General features: G+C 42.5%; 1 protein-coding gene across 2 annotated transcripts in view; it reads left to right on the top strand.

The window, feature by feature from the left end:
• KDM5B (lysine demethylase 5B) overlaps positions 1-24680 on the top strand; it is a 55503-nt gene that overhangs the window by 8079 nt on the left and 22744 nt on the right. The window contains exons 2-12 of one of the 2 annotated variants that reach the window (XM_064398807.1): positions 5001-5078; positions 6369-6491; positions 7347-7517; positions 12700-12834; positions 15932-16022; positions 17164-17267; positions 18683-18841; positions 19403-19522; positions 19956-20114; positions 20562-20743; positions 23586-23748. In XM_064398807.1, coding sequence (XP_064254877.1) covers positions 5001-5078; positions 6369-6491; positions 7347-7517; positions 12700-12834; positions 15932-16022; positions 17164-17267; positions 18683-18841; positions 19403-19522; positions 19956-20114; positions 20562-20743; positions 23586-23748 — 1485 coding nt within the window. Of the gene's footprint in view, positions 1-5000; positions 5079-6368; positions 6492-7346; positions 7518-12699; positions 12835-15931; positions 16026-17163; positions 17268-18682; positions 18842-19402; positions 19523-19955; positions 20115-20561; positions 20744-23585; positions 23749-24680 lie in introns of both variants that reach the window. The other variant, XM_064398806.1, reaches the window with a different exon arrangement.

Raw genomic sequence — 24680 nt, 5'->3', positions numbered from 1 at the left:
GAATTGCTGCAGTTTACTGAATGAATGTGTTTCTCTGGCAAGAATTGCTAAGATATTCCCTTGGATCTTACTATGAGCTGCTGTCTAGCAAAATAATGAAAGAGCTGTCTTTTTTTTTTTGGTGTCTGACATGGGAGAGACTGCAAGTAAAACACTACTTACAGTTCTCAAAAGATGTTGAAAAAATATAAGAGACTTCAGAAAAAAGCCCAAGGGAAAAAAAAAAACCTTTTATTTGCAGGACTGGAAGGTTGGTTCTATAAAGAGAAGGAAAAATGTATTTGTTTATTGAAAAATGTCTTGAAACATTTCTTCCGGGAAGGATTCAGGAATAGCTGCTTTGGCAGCCAGTAGACAAGGGATTTGGTTATAAAGGACATGAGGATAAGGGAAGGAGAAAAGCTGAAGCCAACTAACTTGTAGAACAGCTTAGCAGGGAGGTTGGTAATTTCTTGTTCACTTGAATTCATAGGCGTGGGGGTGGTTAAATTTTAATTAGTGAGTTTGGGTGAGGTGCAGGTTTGCCAGCTGAAATGCAGTGCTCTGAAGCCTGACATCCCTGGAACAGCTCAGTTTGGAGCTGGAATATGGAAATCTCAGAAATAATTCTGCTGACCATTTGTAGTTTGCATTACTGCTTGAAATATTTATGTGATCCTTACAGCGTGCCTTCTGCATGGCTGGATTTCTCCTTTAAGTTTATAGAAGAGTTTGGAAATTTGAAGTCAGTCGCATTTTTACCTGGATTTGATGACAGGTTTATAACAATTGCAGGCTAAGGTGAGCACAGGATTTTGTTTGTCCCTTGTAGGCCTGTAACAGTCAGGGATGGACAAGAGAATACAATAAAGTAATTTCAGATGTAGAGTCCTGGTGGAGTAAGAACTCCTCATTTTTTTAGGAAATTGGAATTTTCTTGCTCTCTGTAGATACTTAATCTTAACGATCTTAATACTCAGCATGGCTGCTGGAAGACACTTCAAACTGAACTTCTTAAACTTTTTAAATTCATTTTTTAAAACAGGAAAATCCAAACCAGTTCCTTTGAGGAGCTGGGTTGAGAGGGCAAGTCTTACTGATTCCCAGGCATGAGCTTTAGGGAAGAGGGCCTGGAGAGTTGGGGGTGGGAGCTGGTCTCTTCCTCAGCAAAGCTGCTCATGTGGCTCAGCAGCTTGGCAAGTGAATTCTGCACAATAAAGCTCCCTCTCGTGGTGCTGCTGCCTTTCCAGTGCATAAAGGCGTTTCTGTCTCACAGAAATGTCTTTTCATGGGCCTGTGAGCATCGCATTTGCCTTGGTAACTTGTGCTTCAAAATGTGTCCAAGATTTTTGTTGAGTAAGTAATACACTTATTAAAGAAGGGTTGAAAGCATCTTGTTTAGGACTTGAGGAACTTGCCATACTGTGGAATAGAGAAAGATAAATATTAGTCTTATTTGTTGTATCAACTTTGAGTAGTTTGGATGTTCCAAAATAAACTTGTTGTGACTTTAAATGACTCAGTGACAGTCAGGATGGACTGTCTGCTATACCTGCTGTCATTTCACCGGATGGTGAATGGCTGTGGGTCTGCAACAGTGTCTTCTGACACAGTTTGTGTTCAGTGGGATGTGCTGTAGTGTGTTTGTAAAGCCAGGAGTGTTTTTATAATAATCTAATGTGATATATTATATATGGCATTCTTTCCCTCAGCTCTACCTGCACTGCTGTGGCCTCACCTCAAGTCCTTGGTGCAGCTTTGAGCACCACAGTATAAAAAAGACACGAAGTCACTGGAGAGCATCCTAAGGAGGGCCATGAGAATGGTGAAAGGTCTGGAGGAGAAGCCTCATGAGGGGCAGCTGAGGTCATTTGGTTTGTTCAGCTGAGGAGACTGAGGGGAGACCTCACTGGGGTCTTCAGTGTCCTCATGAGGGGCAGCAGAGGGGCAGGTACTGATCTATTTCCTCTCATGGAAATGGCTGGAGCTGAGAGACATTTAGGTTGGATGTTAGGAAAAGGTTCTTCCCCCAGAGGGTGCTGGGGCACTGAACAGGCTCCCCAGGAAATGGGCACAGCTCCGAGCCTGTCTGAATTGAAGAAGTGTTTGGACAATGCTCCCAGACACTGGGTGGGATTGTTGGGTTGTCTGTGCAGGGTCAGGAATTGGATGTGATGATCCTGATGGACTTGGTGGTCCCTTGCAACTCAGCATATTCTATGATACCTGCATAAAAACCTCAGAAGCTGGAGTTAATCCTGTGTTGCCTCTCATTAAGCCAATTTACCATCAGCCAGCCAAAGCTCTTGCAATGACTTTCTCCTTACTGAAAATTAAACACTTTTAAGGCTGTTAAATGTTTGATTCTGGCTGATGAACCCCTCTGCCTGATAGGCTGACAGGTCAACTTCTGAAAGTGCTGTTGAATAAATGGAGTTGCCAAAGCTTCTCCTTGAGAAGCAGCTGACGTGCCGTCAGGGCGCCTTGGTGTGTGCGTTGGTCATTCAGTCATTGGTGAACTTCAGAACTGCAGGAGTAGGAAATGCCTGTTGTGGCAGCTTGTCTGGTCTGGAGTCATGTTACTCTTCCAACACAGTAGGTGACTGGTGCTTTGCCAGAGCCACTGTCTTTGGCCAAACAGGAAAGACTGTCCCCAAACATGCAGCAGACAGTAATAAATAGACACATGGAGATCATGGAGATAATCAGCTAATTCTGGAGCAGGATGTTTCGCTTGCCAAGCTGTGAACGAGGTGTTTCTGTAAGATCATGCACATAAACTTCCTCATTTGCTTCCATAAGCAGAGGGGGCTAGCCAGCTCTGTGCTGTCTGACATGGACTGGGTCTGTGTCTGCCCTAGGCACCCTTGGAGCTGGATTTCTTTAGTCTGAGCATGAGCCAGAGCCTGTAGGAGCAGGTAGATCCTGTTCCTCCTGTTGTGCCCAGTGGCATGCAGGCTTTCCTCTGGGCTCTGCCCAGAGCAGCAGCCTGTGCCAGCAGACATGTGGCCTGACCAGAAGTCTCCTGTGCTGTGCCCTCCCCTTCCTTGGCTTCCCTGATGTGTTGCCAGCGCAGTAACTGCAGGTGATGGGCCTGAAGTACAGCCTAGACTGGTGACAGTTTCAGAGATGGTGTCACTGCCTACATGAGCTGAATTCTTGCCCCTGTTCATCTTATTCCTGGTTCTTGCCCCTTGCAGAGCCTTGTTAGAGGGTCTGGTTTGGGGTAATGCACAGTCCACCTGGGAACAGTCTTGGCTTACTGCTTAGCAAAGCCGGAGGCAGCACAGCCCTCTTGGTTTCATTTACTCTCAGCCTAAGCAAAGCTCCCTACAGTTCTTCCCTGGGCAGTTTAATTCAGTCCCCAGTGTCTCAAGGGTCTTGGTGCCTATCTCCTGTCTCCCTGTCTTTGGTACAGAGCAGACTCTGGAGTTGTGACTCATGATGTAACCAGTTGGTTCAGCTTGAGAGTCAGATTTGTCCTGTTGAAGTACAATACTTCAAATCCTGCCCAGTTGTTCCCAGTTGTACTTCTCATCTTACAGCTTGAGGGCCCTAAATGACTCATCAGACAGCAGGATATTAGAAAAGAATGTCAGCTCTCTTCCTCAGACGTGGTGGTTTAATTGCATTTGGTTTTCTGGCATAGAGAATAGGCAGTCAAAGAAGGGTTAGTGTTATCAAGTTTCTCTTTGGGCACCAGGCAGTCTTGTGGTTAAAAGCAGGAAAATAATTGAGAAATGTGTCCCACTGGTCAAGGATTGAGTATTCTCTGGATAATTTGTCATCCTGCCCCCCTACCATTGTCTAATTTCCAATTCAAATGTTAATTCCAAATGGTGTCGTCAAGTTGTGATGTGCTGCAAATCCCTTGCAGGATCAGAAAAATTCTATTACTGATTTTGAGGTCTGGATTAATCAATGCAAGCTTGGTAAAATATATGGATTGGTGGCCCTCTTTGCTCTTCAGCTTCTCCACACTCTTGGTGAATCTTGTTACTTGGTTTTTTGTAAGATAACTGCTTTGGAAATCATGTGTGATTGGTTTTAACTCCAGTTTTCATGTTCTCTGTGAATCTAAAATAAAAAATACTGTGTTTATAATGCTGGTCTTACTTCAGTTACCTCAGTCACCCAATACTGAAGAAAGGTTTTCATTTTCCTGAAGCAAAGCTCTGTCTTACTCCAGTGTCAGTAGCTCACTTGTGCATTATCTTCATTCTGTAATTAGTGATAATAAGATAACTTTATATATAATAAATTCCTGTCAAGTTTAAATCAAATCTAATTTGGTTTTGTGAAGTTGTGTATTGCCAAACCAAGCATGTGCAGTAGATGTCAGAGATCTAAAAGATAAAGAACAGCTTTGTAGTTGTGTTTATAAATAACACTTCAATTGCAGGTACTTTATCAAAGTAATAATAATCTTTTGTTAAATTGGTCATATTCCAGCTCTTCCTGAATGTTTGCAGCCAAGGAAATTGTCAAGCATTGGCACAGGTTGTCCAGGGCAGTGGTGGAGTCACCATCCCTGGAAGTGTTCAACAGATGTTTGGATGTGGCACTTGGGGACAGGGGTTAGTGGTGATCGTGGTGGTGCTGCTGGGTTGAAAGTCAGACTCAATGATCTTAAAGGGCTTCTCCAGCCTTAATGATTCCATTGTTCTGTGGAGGCTTACAGAGCAGGGCAGGTCTTCAGTTCCAAAATGTAACAGATTTTGTGGTTCCATTGTCTGTTTTTGAGGCGCAGTGAAGTGTTTGAGGGTTAGACCATGGCACTCACTCCGTTGCTGCTCTCTGGACTGGTTTCTGGTGAGGGGATTTGGGTGTCAGTGCAGCCCTGGCTCCATGACAGGTTGGGCTGTGACTGTTGAGTCCCCTCTGCACCAAGTTCCATCTTCTGGCGGGGCTGAGGAGGTTCTGGGGGCCACTGGAGCCTCTTCATGCTTCGGGCTCCCCTGGCTGTCACAGAAACTCCTTTCCTTTTCCTGATCTTTTGATGGAACCCTTCTGTTTTCCAGGACTGGCAGCCTCCATTCGCGTGCGATGTCGACAAGCTTCACTTCACACCGAGGATCCAGAGGCTCAATGAACTGGAGGTAAACGGGAAAGCTGAGCAGAACTTCTGCTTCCAAATGTGTCTGTGTTTTTGGGAGGTGATGTTTGCCAGAGTTGGCCGTGAGCTGACAGTACTTTGGACCACAAACAGCAATTTTTAATTAGCACGGAAATTCATCTGTTTCAGAACCTGGTTAGAAACATTCCAGGCATAAAAGTAATGTTAATGCTCATTAAAGGAACATAATTTAGGACTTTTCCACACAGGTGCTTCAAAGTAGTTAAACTGTCCAGGGCCATAGATCTGTGTCTGTATTTTGTACTCATACAGCATCTTTCAAAAGGAAAAGAGATGAAACACTTGGAGTGCTTTAAAAATAGCCAGCCTTTTGGAAGAAACAATTGCAAAATCTGGATTCAGTTTGTGGAAATTTGCTGTACACAAGCACTTTCATTCATTGCTTCAATGAATTGACACTAAAGGGAAGTGTGAGGAGTCCTGCTTGGCTCAGTGCTGGTGCCATTTGGGATGATGGTGACTCTGTGCCTGATTATTCTCCGGATTCTTGGTTTTTAAGGCCCTGACGTGATCATGTGAAGTGCTGGGGAAGGGCTCAGCTGCTGGCTTAGAATGCTAAGGGGGTGATTTGTGTGACCACAAGCTGTTCAGAGCTCCCTGGAGTTTGCAGACAAGCTAATCTGTACCGACGTGGCCAGTTTTTACCTTAAGATTAGAAAATGTGCTGAAAATAAAATATGTCCAAATTTAAGTTACTGCTCTTACATAGCAGCAGTGCAGTGATCTGACTGTGGTAATTGCTGTGCAACCAGCCAGACTTTCCCTGCCCTGACCCATTTGTATCTTTAAAAGTGAAACAAATGCAGTTGTGAGTGAGAAGGGGTAACAGAAAAAAACTTGTAATGATTAAAAAAACCCAAAACTTATTTATTTTTGGCTTATTGCAAATAAACTAAATAGTAATAAACGATTGCAATGATTAATGTAGTAAATGTAATAAATCCTGACAATGCAGCTGGTTTAGGGAGCTTTTAGCAGTAATAATTTACTGTTTGGCTGTTCTCCCAAAGTACTTTTCACAGTGCAGTAAAAGGTAACAAAAGTGACTCAAGGAAAGATACGGATACCATCAATGATATCTGCATTATTATCCAAATTTATTTTTCTTCAGATGATGAGAGGGAAAAATGCAAAGTGACTCTTGCAGAGGGCACAGCTGGGCAAGCAGCTCCAGCTGCAGTGCTGTAAATCTGATACAAAACCTGCATCTGCTTTTAGCATGCAGTTCACTTGTTTGGTTGATTGGTTTCAGGCCCAAACTCGTGTAAAGCTGAATTTTCTGGACCAGATTGCAAAATTTTGGGAGCTTCAAGGATGCACACTGAAAATTCCACATGTGGAGAGGAAGATTTTGGATTTATTTCAGCTTAACAGAGTAAGACCATTATGGAAAAATGGCTCCTGAAGAGCTGCTGTGTTACTTCAATTCCTGGGATGGTACCACAGGGGGTCATGGGAGGTTTTGGGGTATATTTAAGCTGAAAAAAGTATTCCTCTGTTTAAGCTAACATAGCTAATGGGACAGTAAGAATAAGAATACATTGTCAGGGAAAGACTGTAAGTAATACATTATTATGGAAGTTTTCCTGTGAGCTAGGAGATCACCTTAAATTTGCTGCTCTTCTTTAAAACTGAGCTTGGGTGTACTGGTCAAGAATAAACTTAGGCTTAATTGGAGAAAGTTCCTGAACAATGACAAAAGTGAGAGAAAAAAATTTTCCATAAGAAATATGGAAGAAAATAAATCAAATTCCTTTTAGGAGGAAACTTGTTTAACTTGTGGAGAACTTAATATATACTGATAGTAAGAGATAGGATTCTCCAATAAGATATATTCTATCTCTTTTTTATGTTTAGGGCAGTTTTTATTGGGAATTTTTGAGCTTATTTTATAGCACTTGTTCAGTGAAAAGAACTTGAGTGTCCTGTGCTAGAAAATTGTGTTGGGATACAAAGTGACAAATTGCAGCCAAATAAGTTCTCAGAGTATGCTGAGTGGAACATAGGTGCTGATTTCTTTGTAAAGTAATTAAACAAGTCTGTAATTCCTGAATAGGTTATATGTGATGTATTCCAGTTATTGCCTTAAAACAACTTTGATGTTGTGTGTGATTTTTTAAGTCTATATTTTTGTGGTTTAAAATGTCAATTGGGATGTTGTCCTGCTTTTTTCCTTGAACACTGGTAGTTTTACCATTAAATATGTGACCATTTTATTTTCACTTTTTAGCTAGTTGCAGAACAAGGAGGATTTGATGTGGTTTGCAAGGAGAGAAAATGGACCAAAATAGCCACGAGGATGGGCTTTGCTCCTGGCAAAGCCGTGGGCTCACACATCCGCGCGCATTACGAGCGAATTCTCTACCCCTACAACTTGTTCCAGTCGGGGGCGAGTCTCTTGGTAAGCTGTGCTGAAACTGCTCAGTTTGTGTAGCAGCCAGTCTGGGAGGGTTCTTTTTGTTTCTGGAATGTTTGTGAAGCTGCATGTTGTGCCTGGTGTCATGCAGGTGACCAGATGCTGTGCTCAGCAGTTCAGAAAGCCATGGGCAAACTTGTCATTAGAAGTGAAGTTTTTAGCATTAGTACTCCCAGGTAACCTCTGATTCCTGTTTGCATCAGTGTCTCTCTGCAGTTTTCCAAAGCCTCATGATAAGGGATGTTCCTGTGATGATTTCTGTAAGGCCAAGTACTGCTACATTCTGGAACATTCCAGGTCATCTCTCTGCTACAGAAAGTCTTGTGGGCCTGAGTGGGCACATGCCTAGAGTGACTGAGGGACTGTGCCAAGCCGTGGCAGGGTTGTGGCACGTTCACTAAGGGAGACAAGTTGCAGAAAGCTTCCTGGCTGCTGTAGTGATGTTAACAGCGTGACTTGGGATATTTTTCTAGCTTAAGTCTTCATTCTTCCTAGTCATCAATCTTTGATTTGGCCATTAAACCAAAATTCAGGGTTGACTGAGAATGGAGGCCACATAATGTCTAATGAGGAATAGGTCTGATCTTTTAGAGCAGCAGTCATTTATTTGGAAAACCAAAATTGGTTGCAGTTGCCAACATCCGTTTTTGTTTCTTTGAAATGCTCTTTCCGTGATGATCTTTCAAAGACAGGAGCGCTGACCTTTTTTAAGCAATAAATGCCCTAATCCTGTTACAAGCAATATCTCTGTGTACAGAAATCAACACAGGCCTTTACACAAAGCTATCAAAATGAGGAAGGGATTTGATGTAAGTCCAGAGAGGTTAGAATTAGACTGTCACTACCTACAGAAAAAATCACCTCTCAGTGAAGAACAGCTAAATTCTGCTGGCTCTTCAGAAAAAAGGGGTCTTTTGCAAACAGGATAAGAACAAAATAGAGTTGAAGATAAAAATCTTCATGCTAAGGAAACTGCTGGATCAAAAATAATTTGGCTTCCCTCAAACATTCATGTTAATTAGTGGAAAGCAGCACCATTTTCTAAAGGTATTTAACTGAAAACTTGGCATTTGCATTAGGTCTGAAAACTGTGATTTCTTTTTGGGTTTTTATTGAGCTTTTGTGTTTGTTACACCCGTCTTTGCTGCCGTATTTTTGAGGTGCCATTGCACAGGGAAAGATCTGATTGAAATTGTAAAACAGCGAATATGGTTCCATAGTATCCTGGGAATAGAAATTTCCTGAGAGTGTCTGTCACACACTTAACACTCACTTCATGGTTTGCTCAGTATTTAACTCTTTTAGAAGAGGAAAAACCTCCTTAGATGAGGACATGCTTCATTTCAAATGACTTTTCAAGCTCTGTCTTGCAATGAGCACTTGACATCTGTCCAAACCGATGTGGAGGCAGTTCTAGACAAGTGATGCATGTAAGGTTAACTTATTTTTTAGCTCCTCCCCTCCCCAGGCAGTTAAAATACTCCCCTCCTGTATGTGGCAGACACAGATTTTTTAATGACCTGAGAGAATTCACAGAAGTAAGTTGGGTTTAGCTCACTTTTCACTTTAATTTGATTTTTATTTTCCTGACAGTGTTGTCTTTCAAGTGAGTTTGTTTTACAATACGTTTTTTGAGTATCATGTCAAATGAGATTCTTTTTGGCTTCCTTTCACGTGTTCTTATTAAGTGGTGCTTACCCAGATGCTTCTTGCGTAGGTGTCTGTTACTGTGTTTCTATTCAGTGTTTTCCTGGTAATCTAAGCACCTGAGCTGTGTTTTTGGAGAAGCTGTGGCTGCTCAATGTGGCAGCTGTCAGTTGGAGATGTGCTTCCTCCTTCAACAGCCTGTTAGAGAAGCTCTTCAGTCAGCTCTGGTGATCATCCAGACAAGATTACTGCTTGTATTCACTGAGTCTTTTGATATTGTTTTTCTTTATTTGGTAATACTTGAAATAGTCATTGCCTTCTTTCCTGCAAAAGCCAAAAATATGAAATTATGTAGTTTCCACTAATGACTGTGCCATAACATAATCCCTTCTAGATCTGTGTATAGCATTATCTGTTTGTGTGGCTTCAACACATGTTAAACTGGCTTCAGGAGTTATTTTGACAGATATTCCAGCTGGAGATATTTCTATCTACATGGTGAAACAATGAAACACTCTGGAGCTGTTCAGAGGGGAATAGACCGGAATAGCATGTTTTCATTAAAGCTCGTGTTCAGTCCAACAGCAAAAATTCCTTAAACCAGCCAGTTTCTAATACCCAAAGCAGATCTCCACAGGGGGTATTTGTTTTCCTCTTATTTTGAAATTGGACTAGACAGGTCTTGGGTGTCTCTAGAGTAGTTGCAGTGAACCTGTAGGCAGATACTGGTTCCTGCCACCTGTACCTCTCCTTCCCAGCTGTAGTAACTGTGTGTCATCCCAGAGTCACACTGGATGCCTAGAGGGACAAGTGTCCCCTGCATGAACTGAAGTGTCCAGAATCTTATGTCAGTGCATCTTCTGTGGTTCATTACCCGGATGTTTCATGATTTAAAGTGCAGCTACATTATGGGGGCCTGGAGGTGGTCTTACTTCTGTTTTTCAGTGAATCCAGCTGACTCAGTAATTGTGCATTTGGTCTCTTTTCCAAACTAAGGCTTTAGTGGCTTTAGTGAGATTCATATTTCCAAAGATTTTTATGTGTGTGCCTCTGATAAAGATATTTCAGTGTAAGACATTTCTCTGGCATCTTCATTGTTCCTGGAGAGCAGTGACACCTCCAGAGCTTGGTGGGGGTTACCCTTCATGGATGTGTAGCAGGGGTGAACCAGTTGTGTTCTGCAAGTACAGAGAGCCTGACTGACTGGCTTTTGTGTAAATTACTACCAGTTTAATTACTACTAATAAATGTCTAAACCTGGAGGAGATCAATTGTATCTCTTTCCCTCCCCCCCAATCTTTTGACTTCCTGAAGGCCTTGTGACCATTCTTGAGTTGTCCTTTGCCTGCTAAAGGAGCTGCTCCTTTGTGGCTTCAGCTGAGGGGTTTTAACTTGCTCTCTGTCACTGCTGAGGCTTCAAGTACCATGTGTGCAACCATCTTGTTGGAATATAAGGAGATCATGGTCAGAGTGTGTGGGATGAGCTTCTGGGGAAATGTTGATAGAAGCACAACCTCACCCAAGCCTGGAAGAGGGGAGGACTGGAGAGATGGCAGCTGTGTCCTTGGTTGGAGCCACTTGATCGTCAGTGTAGGAGTAAAGGAGGGACAGAGGAGTTCTCATCCTTACAATTTAACAATTCCAGGTGTTCTCTTGGTGCAGCTGATGCTGTGAATTAACAGCCATTCCATACCACTGCCTTTGCCTCGGGTTAGAGAGGCACTGGGAAGTGTTTGTGCTTAAATAGGCGGTGAAAGATCATTATTTAGGAAATGTCTTCTGGTGTTTTTCAAGGAACAGTGAGTGCTCTTTTTTGTGGGGTTTGGGGTGGTTTTTTTTCTTTGTTTTATTTTGGGGGGGGTTGTGGGTGGGTTTTTTGTTGGTTTTTTTGGGGGGTTGGGGTTTTTTTGCTGGGGCTTGGGGGTTTTTTAGTTTGGATTTTTGGGGGATGTTTTGGTTTATTTGGCTTTTTTTTTGTTTGGTTGGTTTGGGGTTTTTTATGTTTTCAGTTTGTTTGGGCACTGCACTGAAATGAGGCACAATATCTTGGTTTTCAAGGTTTTCTTACGCTTTTATTTAGGAAAAGCTGTTTGCCTTCTAGATCTTTATTTTCAAGAACCATATGTCCTCTATTACCAGAAGCAGTAGAAACTTTTTTTCTGATAATTTTGGTTTTCACAGGAGGAAATGAATGATTCAAGGACCCAGATTTTATAGAATTTCTTTTCTGTTCTCCTATTTACAACCTTTTCCTGCTCATTTGCTCTTTCTGCTTGTCAATTTTCTGTTCTGAGAAATTGTTTTGTTTTTTGGTTTTTTTTTTTTTTTTTGCTATCTTCCACTGATGTTGATATCACATCATCTTTCACCTTTGGTAGATGCCTCATCCATGGAAACATTTAAGCCCAGGTTGGATGGGTCTCAACCTCATCTAGTGGAAGGTGTCCCTGCCCATGGGACAAAGTGATCTTTAGGGTCCCTTCCAACCCAAATCCTTCTGCAATCCTGTGATTCTGGTTCCAGTGGGAGCTTTAAGGGACCAGGCTCATGTCTAAAATAACACTTCTTTCTCCTTTTCCCTTCCCCCCTTCTGGCTGTCATTTGTTTCTGAAAGTCTGTTTTCTGTGCTGTCTATAGAATATCATCATCCTCTCACCACTGCAGTGGTTCTCTCTGTCCTTTACTGCTCTCTCTTGCTGAGAAAATGCTTGTGATGGGAACAGACTAACAGAACTGGGGAAATGTGGATCCAGCAATTTCATGAATTACTTCCTGGCAACATGAGATATTTTTTTTCTGTCTGTAGGATTTGTTGTTTACTCATTAAAAACTGTTACATTTTGTCTGCAGTTACTGAGTGTTGTGTGGCTTGACAAACGGGGAATTGTCACTAATTATTCTGTTTCTTGCCAGAGGTATGCACAGTTTTCAGCAATTAAGTGTGTTCATTCAGCAGCTTGAAAGAACTAAAACTATTCTTGCATATTTTCCCTTCTGCCCTTAATTCAAGCAGCAGTTGTCCTCTCCAAAACATGGAAAGAAGGGAGCTCCTGCAATGTGTGTAGTACAGAGCTGTATTTCAGTTAGGACAGGGATGTTTGATAGGTTGTAATTTACTTTTATATTGTTCTGTGTGTTAGCATGACAGCCACTCAACCTCAGGACACTTCAGCAGTTCCAGAGTGCTGGTGACCCATTCTGTAAAGCCCCATCTGCTAGAAGAGCTGGGCTTGGTATTCCACACTGAGAAATGTTTGGTGCTCATTAACACTTAAAGGATGACTTCAGCTTTATTTAAGATCCATTATTATGGCTATTGCAGCCATTAAACTGATGAGAAAAAGTGATGTTGTGCCCTGTTCAGATAAGTAATGTTACCATTGTCATACATGCTGCTTATTAACTCAGCACAGGAATTATTAGGGCCTTGTCTATGTTCTTTCCACGAGCCAGGAAATTATTCTACACAGTTTGTATTGCAAGGAGAGGCAGAAACAAAGTAATCAAATTGTCACTTCAGTGCTTGCAGAAGCCCGATCTGAGCAGCGACACGAAGGACAAGGAGTACAAGCCCCACGACATCCCGCAGCGGCAGTCGGTGCCGCCCTCGGAGAGCTGCCCGCCCGCCCGCCGCGCCAAGCGCCTGACGCCCGAGGTGAGCTGGGGCAGAGGGCTCCCTGAGCAGGGCCCTCCGTGTGTGTGTGTGTGTGTGTGTGTGTGCCTGGGAACAGCTGTGTCAGAGCTACTAAACATTTAGAAATTGTAAATAACGGGTAAGAATTGTCTGATACTTTACCCAGCGTGTTACTGAGGTTCGGCGTTCTGGGACGCTCTGCTGTGGGGGCTGTTGGTGAGGGTGTACAGCAGGGTTGTGCTTTCAGCATGATGTAGATACTGTGGGGCTCTTAGATTAAAATACAGCTGGCAAATCCTGGAAATGAAGCAGCTTTGATCTGTTGTTCCTCATCCTTGTTCTCTAAATGTACCAGGAGGTTTCTGTACATCTCTCATGAGTTGAAGGCAGCTATTAGAGTGGGGAAGATTTTGGTTATAACGTTAGCATTGTTGTAATTAATTTTTCACTCTGAAGTTCTATCAGTTTGTGTTAATTTACCCTTGCAATATAAGGAAAAAATGTATACCATCAAGTCAATGTGGTTTTATATGATCTTACTTGTTTCTAAGAAGCAATGTTTATTTGGATAAGCATGAAATATATTGGTTATATCTCAGTATTTTAGGAGATCATGTGTCTCCTTTGTTGCTGGAAAACAGCAATGCTTTGGCTCCAGCCTTTCTAGCCTGATGATCCTCTCTCCAGAGAGTTCCTGTTTCTTTTGTTTGAGCAGATGAAGAGTAGAGGAGGATATTCCCAGGAGAGGGTCTGATTAGTGGTGACATCATGAGTTAGGAAGGTCACAGTTTGTTTCAGACTCTTATTAACTCCCATTGTTCCGGCCTTGGTCTTTATTAGTACTAATAGTACAGCTTAGCTGTTGCAAATTCTGCCTGCAATTATGCTTGGTTAATGAGTTACAGTTATTTTTCCCACTGGTTACAAGTGGGTTTATAATTCTGAGCAAACTTCAGTAGTTTGGGCTGAAACTTTCCAGTTGAAATATCTGCCTGTGGTTGAAGGATACTTGTTCTCATGGATCCCTTAAGAATTGACAGTAGGACAAATATACCCTAAAATTGCAGCTGTTTCTCTGGCAGTGGTTTCAGATGGCACTGACAGAGAGAGCACATTTTTGTCATTTTGGGGGAAACCAACTGCTCATCCTAAGCCAAAAAGCAAGGCTGCCCTCTCAGCTTTTGCCCCAAGCACCACTGATGTTGTGTACTCCATTTTTGTGGAAAGAAAATCCATAATTAAGAACATAACTGGAACACACAGCATTAAGGCTGAACTGAGCAAGAGGGACTGGCTGGCTTAGCCAGGAGCTGTAGTGTTTTAAGACAGTAATTTCCTAAAATTAAGATTTGTGAATTTGAATTTTGCTGTTCCATGTCAGTGCAGTCAGAGAAGGTGATTAAATCCATTTTATTCAACATTGAAGTTTCAAGCAGTTTGCATTTGCACTGACCTGGTTGCAAAAGAGTAATGTTTGGTTCACATCTCAATTTTTTGCTTTAATGAGATACACAACGATTTGTCACTGTCTTAAACTGTGAGGCTTAAATTCATTCTCATGTTTGCCAGTTTGATGTTTCCTGCTTTTCAAAGGCTGACCATAAACACTTCGAAGAAGTGAGCCACAGGGAAGTACTGTAAGTTATTGTGGCCTGTAGGATAAGCATTAGTTTGCAGTTGTGAGACACACACAGATTTTCCTTGCCCTTTCCTACTTGGTGAGTAAACAGTCAGGAGAAAATGTTCATAATGAGAAAGGAAAAGGGCAATGACTGTCTAGGCTGGTTTTGAAATGCAAAAGCTTTAGGTGCTTGATGTAGACAGTTCAGTGTGAAAGACCACAACAATGAGGGGAGGTGAAAGTGAGATGACCTGATGTGATAAAAGGCTAAGGGCAGACCAAGAGCTGCTCTTGTGGAGATCAGTATCAGCTGAAGCACAAAAGGCACACCTCAGAGCAGCTGAAGGTGTGGAAGCTGGGTGTCTGTCCCTGCACTTGGAGTTCAGGGCATGCTGACCCTGAGGCAGGACTGCTGCACATAATGAGCAACTTCTCTTGGTGGACATCTTAAGCAGTGGGACCTCTGCGTGGTCTGATGGAGACATTTGGGCAAAGAAAACACGAGAAGTGACTAGGAAATAAGGTCAAAGCCAGCTCTGTAAAAATCAAAGTCAATCAAACAACCAAAGTGCCCTAGACTGAATAACAGTTCCCATCCTGTGGAGTACATGGGGCTGTGTCCAGTCCTGCCTTAGTCCTGATCCCCACATCCCATCTTCTGGGCTTCAGAGAGTGGCTGAGAATGACTGTCTTGTTGCATGACCTCATTTCCTTAGAGTGTTGGAGAAACCTCTTGTAACACTGAGGGATTTGAGAATTATTCTCCCACCATCTCAAAATGACAGGGAAGAAATGTAAGAATTAAATGGAAGGGCATTATTCTGTGGTGAAATTTCCAAGATGTACCAACAAAGGTCCCTGCTTTGAAGACTGGAGCAGGTTCTGCTCCTCAGGAGTACAAGAAAATCTGTGAAAGCACTGAGTTCCTTGTTCTTTGCTTCTTAATGGGTCCCACTGAAAGCAAACCCGAATCCTTGTATCATTGGCATGGACATTTTTGGAGGATTTCCTTTCAAATCTTCCCTGTTGTTCCCTGCATCGTTTCTCTCTGAACTACTTGTAAATAATTGAAGACAAGTATTTCAGAACTCCAGGTGTCTGTTTAGATTTAGTGGTTTGTAAGTATCAAATGGTTCTGAGTTTAACTGAAGTCCTTGGAGTGTCTCTCTGACTCTCACCTGTCTGCCTTTTTCGTGGAACAAGGCGGGTCACAAGTCTTGAACCCTTGTGGTACTCAGAGAGGTGTTTGTATCTCACACCAAGGAATCATGAAATGGTTTGCATTGGAAGGGACTTCAGGAAATGTTTAGTTGGGACTCACAGAGCCAGGCTTTCCACAGCCAGATGGAGATTCCAAACTCATCTCTCTGTGCTTGGGCAAGCAGCCAGATCAGCTGGCAGTGAGCATCTTCCCAAACACAAGTGGCAAACCAGAGTCTTCCAGCTAGGGACATTACTGAAGGGTTTTTCATTGTTTATTTTTTTCCCTTTTTAAAGGCAACCAATGTTAAAAGTGAGACTGACCCTCCAGAAGCCAGAACTCACAATCTGAGACGCAGAATGGGCTGTGCCCCTCCAAAGAGTGAAGGTGGTGAGTGAAGCACAGCTTAAATGCAGTTTCTGTTACTTTGCACAAATGTGTTTTAAAACAGAGCTAAAATCAGCATTTGGAGCTATTCAAAGTATTTTATAAAAAATCCCAACTTTCAGTTAATTTTAAAATTGGATTTTTGATAAAAAGTTCTTTTATGGGTTTTAAGTATTTTGGGGGGGATTTTGTTGTAAGTGGTTGAGTTTTCTTGAAGATGATATTTTCATTTGGAAAAGACTTACACTTTTTCAAATGTGATTGTCTCTTCTGAAACAATCAGAAATTAGTTTGGAGCAATGGTTTTGTTTTGTATTTTAAATAACATCAGTACATGAAGTTTAAATAGAAGAAACTCCTTTAAGAATCTATCAGAGATCAGATACTTTTAGGAAGGAATTTAGATTTGAAATCCAGAAATTTAACTCATGAAAGCAAAAGGTAGTCTGTTTTGAGTTTAATGATAAAGTTTCCATAATATGATTAAATTGCTGCTTCAGCAGTTCTCTCCTTAAGAAATAATTATTTGAGACTGAGAAACAATATTTAATGCCATCAAACAGAAGAGTAAACTTGTTGATAAATAATTTAGCCAAATAAATACAGGAACCATTTACAAATACTCAATAATTGAAATTACCTGAGCAATCTGTCAGTCTCATTTGTTCCTTCAGAACCTTTATTTCAACAATTTCTTTAGATTATGGTGTTTTGTAATTTGAATTTTTCTTCTTCAAAGAGTCTCTAAGCACTAGCCTCCCTCCCCCAAGATTAGAAGGAAAAAGCTGTTGACAACATTCTTTAACACCACATGGAAAGAAAACCTTAGCTGATAAACCTGCTCATAATTCAATTTAAATGAATTGAAATGGCATATAAAGTACTGAAAGCCTGTGGGCTGTGATAGCCACTGCTGTCCTGTGGTGGTGTGTGGGGATTTTTGGATATCACTGGCTGCTGGAAGCATTGCAGGAGTTCAAGTCTTGCCCTACACTGACTGAAACAAGTGTTGGGGGGATAACAATTCAGCAAACACCTTGGTATGATGCAGTCTAACAAGCAATAAACAAAACAAATAATAACAAAGAATGCTAAGCATTGAAACATTTTGCATCACTCTCTTTTTTTTTCCTTTGCCCAGACAAGGAAATGCGTAGTGTGGTGAAACTCCCTGAGAAGAAGGAACTTTCTGGGGAGCCAGAGAAGGATAAATCCAAAGTCAAATCTAAAAAACCCACCAGTGCTGTGAGTACCCCCTGCCTTCCTGCAGCTGCATTTTTTGCAGACATGTCTGGATTTCTCTAGGGTGTGTAGTAAAACCTGCTGTCACTTTGTCACATGGAGGACTCCTGTCTTCTTCCTGGAGCCCCAGGCTGAAGCACAGCAGTGTTTGTGCCTGCTGGAACATCCACACTGCCAAAGCTTCCTGCTTCACAGAGCTGGAAATGACAGGATGGTTAAGTTTCATTATCTATAACTAAAGTAACTTGTTTTCTGTCTCCAGAGTACAGTCTCAAAATAAGCATTTTGAAAGCATAGTCAGTGAAAGTGGTTCTTGTGAGCTGATCCCTCCCCACTGCTCTGTAACCTCCGTGCAGGCTGTGGCACATGGCACTTCACAGACCTGCCCCTAATTCCACAATTACAGCATTAAATTGGAAGCTTTGTTGTTCAAATGCATCTTAAAAACTATTCCTGTTCCTGCTCCAGCTCTCCACACGCCACCAACATCCCCCAAAACCCCCACCTGAAGGCAGTGGTAGTTGTCTCACTTTTGAGAAGATAATGCTGAGATTCTTTCTGCCCATGCCACAAGTTGGGTCCCTCCTAAATCCAGACATGTTCCCGTTCAATCCACACCTGTGGCTGGTACCTGAGAATGAAGGGTGCAAATACCAGAAGCCTGACACCCTCACCCCCCAAATGAAAAAAGTTTGTGGGGAGGAGCAGGAGATGCTGCTATTTAACAACCTAAGGCAAGAGGTTCTGCCTGTCCTCTTGACTGTTCTGTGTTTGGGAAGAGCCTTCCAGGCTGCTGGTGAATGTTGGGTAGGACAGGCAGCAGAGAGCCCATCCCAGGTTGGAGTGCCTGTACCTGTTCCTGGGGGCTTGGGAGCTGCTCTGTCAGAATTAAGAACTGCCCCCCTACCCGAAGCTCCTCTGGGAGGCTGGAGTCTTCTCTGGAGAAAATAAGGAACATCCCCAGCAAGAGGAACTCCTTTGTCTCCAGATTTGTCTTCCAGTGCAATTGGTTTCAGAGGGGAATGAAACACCTGAGGCTGTACGTGGGAAATCCCGTGCTGGGTTTGTGAGCCCCCAGCAGGTGTTGGGTTATTCCTGCCCAGCCCCAGGTGTTGGGTTATACCTGCCAAGGCCACAGTGCTGCTGATGTGAGCTGTCCTGGCACTCAGTCAAGTCTTCTGCCATTTGGGAAAAAAAAATGCATGGAAGGGCTTGCAGCTCTTTTGGTCTGCACTTAAATTACAGAGGGAGGTATTTAAACTTCTAAAAGAATATTCAGGGTGTGTTTATCTCATTTCCATTACAGAGATAAAATAAGGATAAGCTTTGGGAAGTGTCACAGATGGGAGTTACCAAACTGCTTTCACCCTGAGTTAGCTTCAGCTCTCCCATTGCTGCTGTGGAATTTTGTGTTGCAGGTGGATCTGTATGTGTGTCTCCTGTGTGGCAGTGGGAATGATGAGGACCGACTCCTGCTGTGTGATGGCTGTGATGACAGTTACCACACCTTCTGTTTAATTCCACCCCTCCATGATGTTCCCAAAGGGGACTGGAGGTGTCCCCAGTGTCTGGCTCAGGTAATCTCACAAATCACTGCAGTAAGGCCAAAGGCTAATTTGTATTTTTTGGGTTTTTTAAACTGATCACAGGTATAGAAAATACAATTTGTTGTTATTTAAGGTTGGGCAAACAAGGTGATAGAGGTAAGGCTAAAGTGAAGACTGGGAATGCTTAATATTGCAAAGCTGACACTTAATGTTTTGAGCCAAAAATTGGTGTGCCTTTGAAGAACATTTTGGATTTTGACTGACACCTTTTCTGTGTACTTAAAATTGGAGTCTCACTAGGTGCTTCACTATGGTCATTTCTGGATCTTATGCTGCTTAGCTGTACTAGAGTAAGGAGAAATTAGGCATATTAGTTCATTAATATTTATGCAGACTTATAAATAAATTTTGTAATTTGGTGAATCATGCAGAGTTTCTTCTTCTGACTCTGCGTTTAAGAGTGTTTTCATTGCAGTGGTGTCCTTCCTTCTTACCTTCTTATGCTCAGAAACTGTTACAGGAGCCCATTTGTGTACATCTGAGCAGTGTTCTGTTAATGGGTTATAGAAACCATTACCTTTTCACTTGCAGGAGTGTAACAAGCCTCAAGAAGCCTTTGGGTTTGAACAAGCAGCACGAGACTACACCCTGCGCACGTTTGGGGAAATGGCTGATGCCTTCAAGTCAGACTATTTTAACATGCCAGTACACGTATGTTCCTGCTTTATCCTCGTGTTGTGGAGAGTTCATCTTGTGTGGTTAGCTAAAATAGATAACTCTAGGGAGGGAGGAAGGGAGGGATTCTGATTTCAAGTGGGATGAAATCCCAAATCAGAGGTTCTCATTTACATCGCCAAGTCCTGGTTCTTGCTGGTGTCATGCTTGTGTTTTTATTTGTTTTTCCCACTTTAGAAGAAGTGTCTGTAGGGAAGAGAAAGGTGACAGTCAGGCACTCTTGAGAGAACAGGGCAGCAGCATCTGCTGGAACCACATGTCTGCTGCAGTTGTTTTTCTCTTGTTGAAACAATTTTAAAATGGGGAAAAGCTTCAAGCTAATGGAGGTTCCTCCCTGAGACAGCTTTGATGCATGTGCTTCTCATCTACTGATTCCTCAGTACATACTCCCTTTTCTTCTCATACCTAGATGGTCCCCACTGAGCTGGTTGAAAAAGAATTTTGGAGACTTGTCAGTACCATTGAGGAGGATGTGACAGTGGAGTATGGAGCTGACATTGCTTCGAAGGAGTTTGGCAGTGGCTTCCCTGTTAGAGGTGGGAAGTTTAAAGTTAGACCAGAAGAAGAGGTAGGTCTTTGAGTTCACTGTGGATGTTTTTATTGCAGTTTTTCATGGAATAGCTCTCCTTGGATAAGAGCACAATAATTGAACTGGATTGCAAAGAGTTTGTTTTGTGTATCTGGCAGAGTATTTGAATAGGAGAGTTACATTGGGATTTTGAATAAATAAAATTTGTTGTGATCAGCCATTCAAAGCCATTCATAGGATTATTCTAGTAGTTAATAAATAACTTCCAAACCAAATGAAAAAGGTCTCATTTTAATAAAGCAGGTCAGGTCAGGGTTGTGAGAGAGGCAAAGACAGTGGAGGGTTTAGTCTTTGAGTCATTGACCTGTTTCTTATATTCATCAGTTGGGAAAAGTGCTTCTCTTCTATTGCTCTTGAGCAGTTTTATGTTCTTGGGTTTTTCCCTTCCTGTTGTATGAACCTGTGACTGTTCTGTTCAACTTTCAGGAATACCTTGATAGTGGCTGGAATTTAAACAACATGCCTGTGATGGAGCAGTCTGTGCTTGCTCACATCACTGCGGACATCTGTGGGATGAAACTGCCCTGGCTGTACGTAGGAATGTGCTTTTCCTCATTTTGTTGGCATATAGAAGACCACTGGAGCTATTCCATTAACTATCTGCATTGGTGAGTTTGAGGAATAAACCCAGTCTAGGAAACAATCACCCTTTCCTTCCCTATTCTCCTTAATTAGTGGACTAAAAGCAGATGCACAGAGCTCAGCCAGAGTAACCTGCTGTCCTGTTGCAGCAGGGTCAAATCTGACAGTGTAATTCCTACATTGATTTACTTTTGGACAAGAGGTCATGTTTTGGAAAGAGACATCCATTCCCAGTTTTAAAAAATCCATGAAAGATGCAGCAGATACTCCATCAAATGTTTTATTATACTCAATGTAAACTAAAAACCATGCGAGTTTTCTTTTAAAAATCATCCAACTTCAGCTAGCACTCAGTTCCGGCATGTTTTGTCTGTTGGATGGATCATGCTGTCATAAATCCTCTCATCAAGCCAACACCTGTCAGCTGTAATCAGGACAGATCTTTGCCATCTCTTTGATATTCTAAATAGACTGAACTCCTTGAACTTCTCACCTTACAACAGCTTTTCTACAGCCTGGATTATGGTTGTCACTCTTCCTGAAGCCTGTCAAGTTCTTTCTCTTTCCTAGTTCATGCGAGTATTCAAGCAGAATGGTAAAACCAATCCCAGCTGCTGTTCAGTGAGTCCTTTTTGCTTGGTTATTCAGTTGCTGTTCCATGAAATAGCAGCTTCTGCAGTGCAGCCCAAGAGCCAGTAACTTAATTCACTTGCTTTCATGGTGCTTACTGTTAAAAAAACAAATGTTTGAGTGAGGATGAGCAAAGGAGTGACAGTATTACATGATAGAAACAATCTTTCTTGTCATGTGTTACTGTTTTTTTTTCTTTGTCTGAGTCTTCAGTCAGACTGAAAACTGTGGCTGGCAGAGGAGATTGCAGCACAGATTTCATTTCTCCTAGGAGAGTTTCCTCTCACTGTTCTTAGAATGGAGGACAGAAAGCCATAGTGTGCCCCCAATTGCATTATTGTCTGCAGGAGGCCAGAAAGGTGTGCCTATGTGTACTTGTCCATACACGAGATATATCCAGACATAAAAAGTTTCTTGACCTGCTTTCAGTTTATTTATCCTCCATCCGGAAAGTCCTTGATATCCTTTCATTTGCAGATATTCTTCTTCATTTCTCTTCAATGCAGAGGTTTGAGTCTGCATTGGAGAGCAATGTGCAGTTGAGGTTAAAGCTGTTCTTGGCCAGAACAGTCTGAACATCCTGCTTCTGCTGAGACAGTGCTCTAAACTCTGAATCAAAGACTCCAAAAATCAGGACTGGTTCTTCAAAAAGCTGGACTGACTCTGAGAGAGTCCTAGGGATGGCATGTCTGTCTTCAGCATTCCCATGTGCCTTAGAGGAGCCTGTGTCCTGCCTGGTGCAGTGTTGTGAGCAGCTAATCCCAAGTGACCCAGGCTGCAGCAGAGCTTCCCTAGGGTTGAAGACAGTAGTCCTCCTATGGAACTCTGAATTCTGTGTTCGTTCTAGAAATGGTAAAAGGGAAAAAAAACCCCAAACCTTTGCTCTGAAGATGCGTGGAAATAAATAAGATGTCAGCCCTGGCCAGAGGATGAATTGCCATCGTTGCTGCTAGTGTTTGTACAGGCAGGGATGTGGAGCAGTCAGGAAGCAGAGCAAAAAGACCTGTGACCTCCACTGCTGCTCCCTCAGGCTGCTGGCACTTCAACACCTGCATTAGAAATGTCTGTTACTTGTTCCCCTGAGGTCCAGAGACCCCCAGTTCCAATATCCTGCTTCAAGTTTAGCATAGTTCTTATCTGTTATGTTACTCATTCCTCAGTGCTGGCATCTATCAGGGAGCAGAACTCTTGACTAGCCCAGTCCAGAAACAGAATGGTTTTTAGTTGCATCTGTGGCTGATCTTCCTGGATTCCTAGAGTTGTCCCAGAATGATGGCCAGGTCCAAGGCTGCAGAGTTGTCCCAGGATGATGGCCAGGTCCAAGGCTGCAAAGTCATTTAATACTCTGTAACAACTCCTTGTGTGTAACTCCCTGTAACTGCCCCTCCACAGCCCATCCTACTGGCTGTCCTCTTCCCCTGACACAGGGGCTGTGTAAGTACAGGAATGAGCTCCTAGGGATGAGAGATAGACTTCTGGATTCACACCTCACTCTTATCTTTTGGAATCCTGCCAATTGCTTCAAGATTGATGGAAGAAAATAACACTGTTGGGTCAGTTTTAATCTGCCAACTCTTCAGAAGTCTTGGAATAAGGTGATTTGTCTGTTTTCCTTTCTAAATACCTTTTCTAAGTTCATTCTTGCTAAGGCCCTGGAGGCATTTTTGTCTCAGTGTTGCAGTGAGCCAGTGTCAGTGTAAGCTTGTAACAGTATCTGCTGGAACACATCTGCATCCCCTTAATTCTCTCAGCTGGCTTGCATTGAGTGCTGAAAGTTCTTTGTTCCTACTCTGGATATGGATTTTTTTTTCCCTTGAAGTCTTGCATAATTTGGAAGTTTGATTTCTACTTCTTATGTGTTGCTTTTATGGCAGTTATACATAAGAGAGAAAGAACTGGCTTTGGTTGTTGGACCCAAGAGGGAGTTTGTGTTCATGGGAAACGACAGGCAGCTTATGTTGTTGTTGCACTGGAATCAGCAGAACTTCACTGAGGACTTCTTCAGACTTTTTCTCCCTCCCCCACAATATTTGAAGTACCTGCTCAGAAGTGTAGGCATTTAAAAACAGGTCTGGAGAAAAGGGACCTGTGTAAAATGTGAAGATTCAGGAATGTACAGAACCTTTGCATTCCTTCCTGGTGATATGCCCTTCCTTTGACATGGTGTATTTTAAAGCAGAAGACTAAAAATGTAACTTAAAGTTTGCTTATATTTAACTTTTTTTAATAATCTTGCAGGGGGGAGCCTAAAACGTGGTATGGAGCCCCAGGGTACGCAGCTGAGCAGCTGGAGGATGTAATGAAGAAACTTGCTCCAGAGCTATTTGAGTCCCAGCCAGATCTCTTGCACCAACTTGTCACCATAATGAACCCGAACACTTTGATGGCCCACGGGGTGCCTGTATGTGTCAGACTCCTGTGCTACTCCCCCAACCAACCCCCTTTGATTGGAACCCTACTTAAAGCTGATAATTGAAGCCACTTTTATTACAGAGGTGGTGTGGTGGTTTCCATGTGTGTTGCATCTTCCTTATCCACTAAAATGTGCCAGTGTGAACAGATGGGCAATGGAATTGTTGCCTTTGGAATCTACTGGCAGACTCTTTTCTGGACATCCATCTTGGATATTTCTATTTCTGTGTCTCAGCTGAAAGGTTTAGGCTTTACCTTTGGAACAATGGCAGGAGCTCTTGTAGGTCTGTTCAATCAGACACTGTTTTTTTGGCATAGAGTTTCTGTCAAGGCCCCAAACCCCATTCTTCCTTTATTTTGTCATCCACATTCTCTTATTTTTCCTGGATAAGTCCTTAGGTATTTAAAAAACATTTTTTCATCAGATTTCATCTTATTCCATACTAGGTTATTCATGGGAATTATGTCCCTTTACAAGTTAATTGGCTTTTGATGAGCTGACCTTGGGACTTAAAGGAAAATCTGGAAAAAGTAGCAAAATTTGTGGTGTCTCCTATGGTAGCCTCCAAAATGGAAGAATGCAGGAAGACCTGCCTGCTTTCATGCTGACTGTATGGCCCCAACAGTCTTAGATGAACAATAATATGAATGTTAAGGTTCCCAATTTCTCTTCCCCTTCAGCTGCACATTGGAGAGAGCTGGATCTGTGTAGACCCTAACCCTGAGGTGTGAGGAGCATAAGGTCCAGGCAGCCAGCTTAGAACTGTTCAGAGTGGGGTGTGCCTGAGTGGAACCCTTGGCTTTCCAGGGTTTTATGTGACACTTTGTCAGCTGCCAGTTGTCATTCTTGGGCTTGTGGTTTAAAACTCTCAGAAGTCCTCACAGAAGTTACTGTGAGTTGGAAATCCATGTTGTCCTCAC

This window comes from Passer domesticus, chromosome 25, assembly GCF_036417665.1.
Source record: "Passer domesticus isolate bPasDom1 chromosome 25, bPasDom1.hap1, whole genome shotgun sequence".
NCBI classification, from domain to species: Eukaryota; Metazoa; Chordata; class Aves; order Passeriformes; family Passeridae; genus Passer; species Passer domesticus.
This window is presented reverse-complemented; position numbering and strand designations above follow the sequence as displayed.